This window comes from Nyctereutes procyonoides, unplaced genomic scaffold (assembly GCF_905146905.1).
Source record: "Nyctereutes procyonoides isolate TBG_1078 unplaced genomic scaffold, NYPRO_anot_genome, whole genome shotgun sequence".
NCBI lineage: Eukaryota > Metazoa > Chordata > Mammalia > Carnivora > Canidae > Nyctereutes > Nyctereutes procyonoides.
The window spans coordinates 2,673,259-2,686,631 of record NW_026575156.1 but is presented as its reverse complement, the minus strand read 5'-3'; the positions used below and the strand labels follow the sequence as shown (position 1 = coordinate 2,686,631).

Sequence of the window (13,373 nt, the reverse complement as noted above, 5' to 3'; positions counted from 1 at the left end):
ATCGTGGAATACAAGAATCCTATTTTGATAATCACTGCTATACATAATAGTGATTTTTAAAAAGGGCTGTGAGAAAAGTCAAAACGGTGCATTATTAGTATAAAATGCTAATCAGACCTGTGTATACAGAAAAACCAAGGAACATATGAGATGGCAAGATATGAAAAGAACATTATCTCCATGGTTCACATGTGATGTACAAGAGTTGAGAACCAGAGTATTGTCAGTCTCTGAAACCATTTCTGGTCATGCCAGTCCATGACAGACATCCTGCTTACAGGATGGCACTCCTGAGGAAGGCCCCTAGAACCCTTCCAAAGATAGAAGAATCTTGAGCCACTTAGCATATAAAGGAAAAGCTCTACACTCCTCCTTAAACATTGAGAATATTTATTTACTCTAATACAGAAAAGGTTGTTACTAATATTGAACCTTAACAATCAAAAAATCAAATAATGTTTATTTAATAAAGTGAAATGTGTTAGGTATGATTTTAAAAATTTTAGGGATATAAAATTTAAACATGTCTTCTAAGATTCCTTATTAGTTAAATTCACTATTAAAATAACCATGATGGTCAGCCCACAGTGATTCTTTGTCAGAATTAAGAAAAATTTATGAGCTATATTCTAGGAAAAATTATATTTACACTGAATATTAAGGTGTTCAAAAAAGTGTTTGAGAGCGAGATGGACTCTTATTTTTTTAAGTTTCTAGTAACAATGAATACTGCCATCCTTCTGTGGATTAAATTACTATAAAACACTCACAAAATATGTTTCTTTTCTCATTACTCACATCTTTCTTATATAAATTAAGTTCATTTTTTCATACCAGTTATTTCTCTGATTTATAAAATTATATACATACAGACTTGTTCCTTAATTTTATTAAAAAGTTAAGAATTATTTGTGTAGAAGTTCTCTTTATCATTATAGAAGAGACCAGGCTGAATGCAGAATTACAAATGACTTGGGTCTTCATACTGAGATGTGAGGGGAAGTTTCTAACATACAAATAATTTTACTTAAGGGTATTATTTCACTCAATTTCCTTCTTAGTCTCATTCCCCATATATTTAGATCTATATAGTTTAAATTCATTAAGATTTCTACTATACATAAATTTCTAATTTAGCTCATTGTTTTTAAAACAGGCACAATGAAAAGTCCAAGATATTCTTGTTTAGATTTTTAACCTACAGAATTATTTCTATTACATTCAAATTAGAACAAAGTTCCATTCACTGAAAATAATTAGAATTAATGTGGACTACTTTTATGCTTTCTTTTGCAATTATAAAAGCTTATTGCACTTGTATTTAATATAGACATATGATTTTTGCAGTCAATTTCTCTTTTACCATGTGAAACACAGTCATTAAAATGATAACCATTTTTCTTCAGGAGCATTTATGTTGAAATATGTTGAAAAGAGTATAATTGTAGAAGATATTCCTTGTGGAGAATTTTTAAAAGCACTGGAATTTACTAAGATTTTACTTATTTATTTGTGATAGTCACACACACACACAGAGAGAGCGAGAGAGAGAGAGAGAGAGAGAGAGAGAGGCAGAGACACAGGCAGAGGGAGAAGCAGGCTCCATGCACTGGGAGTCCGAAGTGGGATTCGATCCCGGGTCTCCAGGATGGCGCCCTGGGCCAAAGGCAGGCGCTAAACCGCTGCGCCACCCAGGGATCCCCACTAAGATTTTAAAATCTGCAGTAGTTTAGAACTAATTTTAAACAATGATTATTTAAAATTGTTTCTAAAATTGTAATATTTAGTAGTATGATATATGAAAATCCAGTGCCACCCAGGCAACTATAAATAACATTTATTAAAGAAACATTGGAATAAAAATCTTAAATGTAATTGGAAATGATGCTGTGATAACTTTTAGCCATTGGAAAACAATAGGAAAACTATACATCCTCCTACAGAAAAATCATTCCTACTAAAATAAAAAAGAGTAATGCCTACAGATTACTTAAAAAACAAACTCCAAAACCCTCTCAGACCCTTTTCAAACACAATTGGTAGCCAAGGAAGTTTGTTGAGACCTGGTATAATATAGCATTGTAAACATAAAGTAACTGTCATGTTCATGTCACTGTAACACATTAACCCTTTACTCATTTTTTAGAAAATAATGCCTACCAAAATATCACAAAACAAAAGAAAATTTATAATTGTGTTTCAAGAACACAGGCAAAACACACACGAAGGTAAAAGAAAAAAAAAGGAAATTCCTTTTTATAGTTAAATGAGACCATTATGTATTTGGTTGGTAGACAGGAGAGACAGAAGACAGAAAGAACCTAAAAGTATGATCATGTCATTTGTTACACAGGGACATCTGAGATGTATTTCCAAAAAAAAATAAAAAAGACAAAAAAATGAAAAAAAAAGTTTTAAGTAACAAAGACCTATCAATTATTTCTTTCATTGTTTTTAGTGGTGCCGTAACACAACATAGAAAATTCCTGATAAATTTAGGAAAGTCACACATTCGAAGAAATACCTGTTTGGGCTTACTCTGACTTTGGTTGAGTTATGATGCTCGTTCTCATTATTTTCCTCCTGTATTTTAAATAATCACTGGCCTTCTTCTTAAGTATGAACAAAAGCAAGAAGGTCTTATATTCAATAATCACAGCAAAACATTTATAAACAGTAACTTTAATATAATGTTTCCACTGACAATAAGTTACTTTTTTTGGAGTCACAATTCAGAAGAAGCCCAATCCTGTATATTTTCACGACGAAAATGAATTAATAATTTAAAAGAAAGAAATCTGCACTATTATATTATCATTCCCTCCTTGTCGACATAGCATTGTATATATACAGAATGTTCCTCAATTACCCCTGAAGAATCCAGGAACTACTAAGTAATCTGAACTCTATAGCACAATTAATGGGTTTTTGAACAAGAACAACAAAAAAAATGAGATGAATATCAAATAGCATGTTTTTCAAAAAAGAGCTGGTTGTATTAAATTATCTTTGGACTCTAACAGGTTCTTTTACAAAATGTAATAATATCTACCAGTAGGCAGAATTACTGTAATGATTTCAGTGGATTCCCTTATATGACAGTCTATTGTAAATAGTTCTTGTGGTGATATATTATACAATATATGCAACCTTACACTGGTCCACATCTAATGGCCTTTGTTATTTTTAGTAATATTAGAAAAACGGTCAAATATTGAAGTTTAATTTATATTTAAAATTTCTACTGAATGTGCCTATGAAGCTATCCAGTTTCCAAGAAAAACGTGAATTTCTTTTTGCCTATAAACCCACAACAGAGTAAGAAGATTAGCTGGTTATAGGTGCTAATCATTACTCAGTAACATTGATATGCTCATTTTTCTTAAAAGTGTGATTTTCAATACTATGTCATCAATATATAAACATATTAATATTGTCTGTTTTAAAAGTTGAAAAACCCACTTATAAAAATATAATATTACATCAAAAATTATAAAACTCTGTATAAGATGAGATGATAAGGAGAGGTAAACTAGACCTACAGAAGTCAAGAAAATATCAGGAATTTTAAGTCCAAAAAGATGAAAGCACGAGATTGGATGATCATCAAACATTTAAACAATTGTATTATCCTGCCCTCTTCTCAGATTTAAAAGAAGATGAATTCCTCACTTTCACCTAAAAGGAAGATGATAGGTCTATTACCTGGATAACTGGGACCTAAGAAGTTTTGTGCTCTGGAATTCTAAACATGAGAGAGCATGGAGTTGATGTGCTAGACAAAACTTTGTGGAAAGCATCTGACTCCATATGATACAATCTGCTTTTCACAGTGTCCTGGTAGCCAGGTATACCAATAATAATTGAAAAGCCTCAAAAAGGATATCCAAAAATAATTACTATTTCACAGACCTCTGTTGATGAGGAAGTTACAAACCCATCTAATGTCAAGGCTTGAAAAACCCTGCCTTTTGCATAGAGCTCAGGCATGATTTTTTTCTCACTTTTAAATGCACATATCCAAGGAAAGGATCACCAAATACTTGGTGAAAATTTTCAATGTGAATGACAGAGAACAAAACAAGTAACAACAACAAAAACAAAGTAAGCCCAGGAAAATAAAATGAAATCAGAAAGCAAAAATAACTCTGACAATGAATTATAATTACAGTTAGCAGAGAGAGAAGAGAATATATTGCACACATGAATTAAGTTATCTGATAATGGAAGATTTAACAATTTTAAAAGTTGATAGGTAAACTATAAAAAAATAAGTGTTGAAAAATTTAGGGCAGAGTAAAAGATAAAAGTAGAGACAATGAGAGAAAACACTGGCAACATAGGAGGATTAATTTAAAAAACGTAACATTTGACTAAGAAATTCTAATACAAAACAATGGGAAAAAGTTACAAAAAACTGTACCAAAATCTATCTTAACTTTCTAAAAGGCATTAATGTCCAGCTTTAAAAGCTAAACAATTCTCTGAGGCAAATAATGCAAAAGAACACTTTGTAGGCCATATCAAGCCTGTTACATTAAGAGAAATTGAATAGGGGTGGGATGGTGAAAGGACAGCAGGGCATGGAGGTGATTTCTGGTGAAAAACTAAAACATGGAGGAATATGTAACAGCGCTGTTGGTACAAGGAAATTCCATGCATATAATAAATAAACTTATCATTGTTATGTGGAGAGTCAGCTTGAATATATATATATATATATATATATATATATATATATATGATATTAAGTTTGTGGTTTGGGAGAATTCAAGCCAGAAAGATTCTTTATTCCAAGAGAGCTGTTGATGCCATTGATTTTAGGGCACCCCCCCCCAACCCTTGAGACAAAGGAAGACACCGGGAAGTAGCATCTCTTAAGTTGCACAGAAATCTTTCTCAGGATTTGATTAATTTTCATTCTATTCCAGTTTAAGCTCCTATTTAAAATAAGTTTGTGGGCCTATCAGATACAGGCATATAATTTATAAATCCAAACCTATACTTCAAAACAATCTTGGAAAAACTCCTTCATAAAGCTGAAAATGGATTTATCTACCATATAAGTTGATATTTTTTCCTTTATATTTTATTTTTTTTAAATTATTTATTTATTTATTCATGAGAGACATAGAGAGAGAGAGGTAGAGACACAAGCAGAGGGAGAAGCAAGCTCCATGCAGGAAGCCCGATGTGGGACTCAATCCCAGGACTCCAGGATCACACTCTGGGCCAAAGGCAGGCGTTAAACCACTGAGCCACCCAGGCATCCCTTCCTTTAAATTTTAATTAAAATAGAACTAAAATCAAAACCTGGATAAAAAGTTTGGCATTATATGTAATAATGAAACATGTACATAACCTTAATCACAACATTTACAAACTAAATGCTGTAATATTAAAATTACCATTTACAGATTAAAATATACATACTGCAACTGCAACCTGTGAAGTCATATTGAAGGTTTAGTGAAATTATGCAATGAATGAACTGTAGAGTCCAACTGTGTACTTACTTCCAAATTGTAGCTAGTTATTATTACATCCTTCAATTAATAAAAATGGTAAAAATTTGAATATATTCCTAATGAGTGTCCCATTTACAAAATGCAACTATTTTCAAATAAAAATTATCTCCCTTATTTTCAGGAACAAAGAGAAATTCTGCTATAACCTTAGACCCAAATGAAGCAGAGCATATAATAATCTTGGTTGAGATCGAAAGGATGTCTGTGTGTGATTCTATCTGGCTAAACATTTCAAAATTAAAAGAAATAGATTATGCTATCTGAAGAATTCTTCTATTCTCTGATAAAAAGAACCTAATATTTCAAAGTGTTAATTTTTCATTTTTAATACTGAAAAATGAGTAGCTGTTTTGCAAGATTATTATCTTCTCTTCATTTGTGCCCAATGAAGTATATAGAACATGCTTACAAAGTGTTAAATGATAGGGTAATGAAAATGTCATGTATCCCTCCCAATCAAAAAGTCTTGCTACACCTGTGCTACATATTTTTCACTCAAAATTAAATGTCAGAATGACTCACAGGTTTAAATAGTTCAAGTTGTTGATATCAGACCTGTTCATAATTCTTCATGTTTTTGAAATTTAGTTTTGTGTCACATCAGTGATTGGGATGATCAGTAAGACTTCAGCTAAACCTTGAAGAATATAATAACTGGTCCAGACTGCAATTGCACTCTAAACCTAGGACCAGGTGCAGAGTAAGCAGGTGAAATTCACTGGAAATTAATTAATGAGTTATTTAGAATCAGACTCTAATAACAGGCTTTTTTTTTTTTTTTGCTAAAATTTTCTTGCTTATGCCACCACAATCAAACAAGAGCTGATATTTACTTCTAGGTTGAAATAGACACATGAACAGTACATAATGAATTATAGATATTTATGAACAAAGAAAATTAACTGAACATCAACTAAACTCACATAAAATTAAATAAATAAAACCAGCTGAGGGTAAAAAGTAGTAGCTGAAATGTTCATGACCATAGTAACTGTCTTTTCATAGATAAACCTAAATTTATCTTCTAACAAATGTCTCAAAGACAGTAAATATGCTTACAAAACTCTCTTAAGCTTTAAGATGAATGAGAAGTACAAACTATAAAACAAAGGTACCGAAGAAGCATTTCTCCATTATTCAAAACCATGTATGTGCTTTAAAATATGTCTTCAGAATTTCAACAGTATGGTCACCTACACAGCAAGAAAATCAAATTTTTAAAATATGCTTACAATTTTACATACCATTTTCAAAAATCTCTTTAAATGCACATATTATCTCATAGAAAATGAAGGCAAACTCTGATATATGAAAAAAAAATGACGTGAATGGTGAGACCTGAAGCTAGAGGATTAGTCATGCAATTGTTTTTCTATCAATTACTGCAGTCTTGTGGAAATTATCAGTGATACTCAGACAGCTGAGAGCTTTTGCACAGATGTATAATAGAGGAGATTGGGTTGGAATGTCGTCACTGGGGAAAGAAGAGAGAGGGAGATCTCAGGCTTAGACCCCTGTATGCAGCCAGGAATCTCAAAGTTTTTGGAAGAATGTAGAAGTGTGGACCAGAAAAAAAATTGTTTGTCTTGGCCTTGGGCCAAAACCCAATTTTTCTCCCAATTGTAATCCTTTTGAAACCACCAATTAATACATCACATAATCTCACAACTCACATGTACACAATATCTATCATACGTGTTCTGGATCCTGTCACCTAGTTAACCATACATATATTGGGTGGAGTGAAGAAACATGCTTAAGATGTAAAACCATAGTCATTCTGACAGGTTCTTGTTCTTTCCTTTTTCTCTCCCTCCCTTCCTTCCTGTCCCTTCCTTCCTGCTTTCCTCTTTTTAAGAAGAAACTTCTAAATAATAGGGATATTTCAACTCTAATTCATATTTAACATCGTTAGGCAAATCATTCCCTACATTCTCTATGTAACTCCTTCTACTAAGTTTCTAAAACATATTGTAACAAACACACACACACAGACATATTACACAATAAATATATATATATATACTATAAAATTATTTATAGATAAATGTACATAAAATTATATTATATACCTTCAAACTATATATATATATATATATATACATATAATATATACACACACATGCACACATAGATATAATGGGTCATATTAATACTTTACAGGGCAGTAATTTCTGTTACACTTTCTCAACTCTTGACTGAATAGAGGATGAAAGGTGCATAAGAGTCAACAGTACAGGCTCTGGAATCAGATTTCCTGCTAGGGCTTGAGTTTTAGTTTATTATTTATCTGTATTACTTTAGAGATAAGAAGCTAAACTTTCTAGTCTCAGTTTTCTCCTTTATATAGATAACCCTCAGGTTCATACTCTGTAAAAGAGAAGATATTGATAATACCACATTCTTCAGTTTGTGCTCAAAATCTATTGATTTATTTTCAGTTCTTAACACAGTGACTAAAATACAATGAGTTTTTTGGAACTATGAACTGAATTGTGCCCACCCCCCATTCATATGTTGAAACCCAAATTTCTAATGTGATAGTATTTAGAGGTGGGCCTTGGGAGGGTAATTATGCTTTATGGGTCATGAAGGTAGAGCCCTGTGAAGGGATCAGTGTTCTTATACGAAGAGGAAGAGAAACCAGGACTTTGAGTACTTTGGTCTCACTGGCAAGCTTTATGGTGTCCCAGTCTGAGGGCATTAGATAGCTCATTTGCGTAACTTCCCTGACTGATATTCAAGACTCACCAAACAGGTTTCTGACTCATGTTTTCTTTCCTCCATAAAATACTCACAGGTAAAGAGTATACCTATCATAGATATTCTGACCAACTAATTTCGAGGACAGTGATCTCTTCTTGTGAATTCATATATGTTCTTTCTTATATGCCTGTTTTATGAACGTGGAAATCTGCTTCTGAGAGATGGATGCATGGAGTAACAACATCAGGTTTTTGAACAGGAATAACTCCGCCAGATCGGGGCCTTAAACATTCTTCCCATGGGGTTTTATTTTGTAAGAAGTGGTGAGAGATTCTGTTAATCTTCTTCCCCAGAGAGGAAGGGTTAGGTGTGGCACTACTATTTTGCCAAGTTTAATGTCTCTAATATTCAGCTTTAACATTTCCTCATGATTGTGCACAAGCACCCACTTTGAGTGTTCCATAGTGTCAGAAAGAATTCATTTCTCTTGCTATCTCTCAGCTTTCACCTCTCTCTTAAAAAATTATTCTTGAATCTAGGATAATAGTTTCTTCCCCTAGAGTAAGAACTCACTTGTTCATTCCTTTGGGACATTGTCTTCTCTCCTAAACCACACAGCATTTGCACAAAGAATATTACTTACGCAAAGCCTCTCATCATTAAAATAAATGATAAGAGCTGATGTGTTTGGGGAGCATTATTTGAAGCATGTGGTAAATGATTGTGACATATTGATTAATATTTCTGGCACTTCTATCAAAAACATACAGTTGATCCCAGTAAAAACGGAACAAGTAAGTGCCAGCATAGGTGAAACTGGAATGACTAGGACAATTCTTCACAGGAGGGCTCATACTTTTTTCATAGGACAGCTCATGGCTTTTACAGCTCCCTTACACCATACATGTTAGGATCCAGCCAGGGCCCCAGGCCAGGGCCAGCAGAGAAGGGGCACTATGGAACCATCATTTCCTCACTATTTTCCTTACTATCCTTTTCAGCTATGCAATGTAGTTCTACATCCCAGCCAATAGAGTCCACTTCTCATAGTTTATTATGATTTTATACTTTAGTTTCTTCTTTTAGTGGGAAAACAAATCACATTTTTACAACATGATGAAATTCTATACAAGTGAAAAGTGGTGCTGTAAATTGTTTTAACTTCCCAGAATTAGCTTATTCTCCAAAATGCCATAATTGGTAATAAAAACCTGAGTTTCAAAACACAATTTTGAAATAAAGTTTAGTAGACAGATGAGTTTTTATAGATGGCTTCATAAATACATACAATAAGACATCCACACTTTATAGTATGACTTTTACGCCTACTTTTGGAAGACATCTTACTAATAAATGAAAACCAAAGATATTTCAGAATATTGGATCATCAAATCTGACATGTCAGGAGTTGTTTTTCCACCACCACAATTCTAAATACTAACTTTTCTTCCATAAAATTGAACTTTGGTGATTTTGTTAAACTCTCCCATCTTTATTAAAGATGAAAACTTTCCAACTCCTAGTAAAGTCATTCTCAAGAAGAGTAGGGCAGCTCTACATTATTAAAAGAAAAAAAAAAGTACATGTTGAAGGAAAATAAAAACCCAAACACACAAGAACATTGGAGATCAGCTTGAATTAACCAACATACTTTGAAATCACTGACTCACTTTGAACTCCATGGGAGCGTACTATTTTCCAGGTTTCTGATGCTACTTCTTTGACATCCACTTGATAGTGATGAATAGGCACACCTCCATGGGAGTCCGGCTTGTTGAAAGAAACCTTGGCTGTGGTCTGTGACAGCTCTATAATCTTCACTCCATAGGGACTGGATGGCACATCTATGAAAAAGTGAAAACAAAGGAAATATAAGCCAGGATAATGGATGGCTTAATATGGATGGCCATTATTAAGACTTAATGGTATTCTGCTAATTAGGAATAAAGGAAAATTGCTTCCCATGTTGCTTAATATATTTGAATTAGAAGGCTTGCATAAACTGCTGAATGATGTCTTCAAATGGCAAAGAAGTATACATTAATCAATCTTTTTAACTACAGCAAATAAAGAGTAAAATATTCATTATGAAATTCCATTGATTTTGGCAATAATTTTACTGCTGCCTTTTCTATATAATATGAGGATTTCATTTGCATTCAAGGAAAACAAGCTCTTATGTGTATATGAGTATGTATGTGTGTGTATTTAAGTATGTGTGACAGAAAGTTAGAGAGGAAAGGAGAATGCAGGTACAGTTAAAATACAAGAAGAACAAAGACTTTATTCAATCATTAGCATAAGTAACTTTTATGAAGATGTGAGATTTATTTTTGTTCATTAAAATTTTATTAATAATTTTGGGGAAAGTGTTTAGAGTAAATGTCATTATGAACTAAATAAAGCTGCACATGACCTGTTTTAGTTTCACTTATATATTATTTACTAGAATAAAGCTTTATTTGGAATATTTAAATTGTAACCCCTATATTTTAAAAACAGCTATAAAATCTGTCTTGTGTGTGTTTTTGTATAAATCCATTACTCACATTGTTTCAAGCTCAATAATGTATCCTGCATGAAACTTTATTTTCCAGTATACAAAACTTTATAAATAATTATAAAAAATGGTAAAGAGGCTAGAGGAGAAAATAGAGAAAAAAGTCCTATGAGGAAATCAATGAAACATCTACTCCAGACACATGAAGAATTAGAGGCAATTAAACATTGAAGGGATATCTATCTCTCAATTTCTCTTCCTCTACCCCTTTTTAAAGAAGTAATCTCTACACTGAACATGGGGCTTGAACTCATGACCTTGAGATCAAGAGTCACACATTCCAGTAACTGAGTCAGCCAGGTGCACTCCTCTTTCTTTCTTTTCAATACCACATTTGAAATCATCATAAAGTTTGAAATTTATATATAATTTACATAAAATATATACATATGCTATAAAAACATGTAAGTAAGGGGCATGTGGGTGGCACAATCGGTTAAGCATAAGACTCATGGTTTCAGCTCAGGTCATGATCTCAGGGTTGTGAGAATGAGCCCAGCTCAGCGCAGAGTCTGCTTAAGACTTCCTCTCCCTCTGCCCCTCATCCCCACTCTCTCTCAAATAAATAAATAAATCTTTAAAATATATGTATATATAAAAATATATCTCTGAAATTAATTTTATAAAAAGAGAAAAAAAAACTTGATTAAAAATAATGCAGTAAATGCAAATTCCTGTTCTGATACAATCAAACATTCCTATAAAAATTTCTAATGGCTGTCAAAAGTCAAGTGTGCCTTATTTGCTAGAGTTGAAAGAGAGCACTGCAGATCACATAAAAGTATGCCTTATAAATGGTACTGGGCAAGAGCCAGAAAGACAGGCTTATGGCCTCTGGATAAGAATATTGTAGAGTAATGTAACAGTGTACATTTTAGCTTTAATTAGTAACTGTAAATTATTTGGATATCCTATTAAGTGTATTATGGAAAAATTCAAAGGTTTGGAAATTAATGTGCAGAATACTGATGCATCCCAAAGTCATATTGTTACTAAAATCTTATCTGGAAATAAAAATTTTAAGTTACCTTAAAAAATCTATGAAAGCTGCCATACATAAACATTATTATATCCTCATGTTTCTTTAATTCTTAGGTTATGACTATAGGTTTTTTTAATCTGTAGGTCTGATCTAAAATTTGCAGGGGAAAAAAAACATACATCCACACTCTGATTGCTCATAATAAGATGCCAATTCTTCACCTCATGCTCATGACTCTCTAATGTCAGTCAGGTCTAAATTGGACATCATAGCAATTATAATCTTCAATTTAAGGTTTCATTTAAAAAAGGAAAGGTACTAAGTACGGGGGAGGGGGGAGCGGTTCGTGGAGGGAGATATGTGATACCTCTTGGGCTCCACCTTTGACCACACATTCAGAATGGACATGGTTCTTGGTTCTTACTCTGACCACAGAGGTATGCAATATTAGCTGAGCTGTGCCTGTGACATAATACAACTACAGAAAAATAAGAGTCTTTTTTTTTCCTTAGCACAAAGATACCATTACCAAAACCTGAGCAGTGCATATTTTTTTCTAGCCAGATAGTCTATTTTCAGATGGGCTGACTCTTACCCTGGTTTTTCATTTGTATTTATTTTTTGTTGATCTCTTCTTTCTGTTACCTGACTAAAAGGAAAAAAAAAAAACATGCTTATGACTTGCAGCTCTAGTAACTTCCTAAATATTTTTTCTTTTACATTCTGATTTTGTATGTTCAACCTCTTCCTGACTACCAAATGATTCCATACTTATGTATATATATATGCCATTGAGAAAAATAACTGGACTATACTCAACCCTGGGAAATAGATGATGAATTAAACATTTCATTTTAACGGAATCTATGGATCCAAAGACTGGCCTTGCTACTTTTTTCAATAGCAATCTTGGGCAAATCCCTTGTCTTTTCACCAGTATTTTTCTTTCTAAAATGGAGATTAGAATTAAAAATAGTATACAAAGGTACAGAACATATTCAGATCTTAGAGGCCTAAAACCAATATCTCTAATTCTTCTCTCCACTCTCTCAATTGTTTTATAGTCATGTTCATCCTTGAGTCTATCTCTTATATACATCACAATAAGTCACAAAATTATTTTCATCATTCCCACATCATAATTCTTGTGTTCTACTCTTCCTTCCTGTTTCCACTGTTAAGCCCAAGGCCTATTAGTTAAGCCCAATGCCATTAGTGGCTCTTGGTTTCCTTTCCTATTGGACATCCCACCAAATTTCAATGCATATGGCATGTAAATGTAAAATCAATCTTTCTAAAGCACCACTCTAATTATGTCACTTCCCTGAGCAAGGTATTCAGAAGCTTCCTCCTCTTTATAATATCAATTTTAGACTTTTCAGTCTGGCTTCCAATACCCTGAATTATCGACCTCACTGGATCTATGCAAACAGAGGATTGTATTGTTGAAGACTATCCAATACAGTCCTATGTTTCCAATGGGGCTTGTGGGTATTGAATTCCATAAACGAAACTCCCATCATTGTTAGCCTATTTTTCTAAACTACTTCCTAGCACCTTCCATCTCAATAATTAATGAATGCCACCCATCACTAAA

At 32.9% G+C, this 13,373-nt stretch overlaps 1 protein-coding gene across 2 annotated transcripts in view; it reads right to left on the bottom strand.

Annotated features, from left to right (window-relative positions):
- Positions 1 to 13,373, bottom strand: part of NCAM2 (neural cell adhesion molecule 2) — a 520,048-nt gene that overhangs the window by 73,382 nt on the left and 433,293 nt on the right. For both annotated transcript variants that reach the window (XM_055313808.1, XM_055313809.1), the window contains exon 12: positions 9,905 to 10,078. In XM_055313808.1, coding sequence (XP_055169783.1) covers positions 9,905 to 10,078 — 174 coding nt within the window. The remainder of the gene's footprint in view (positions 1 to 9,904; positions 10,079 to 13,373) is intronic.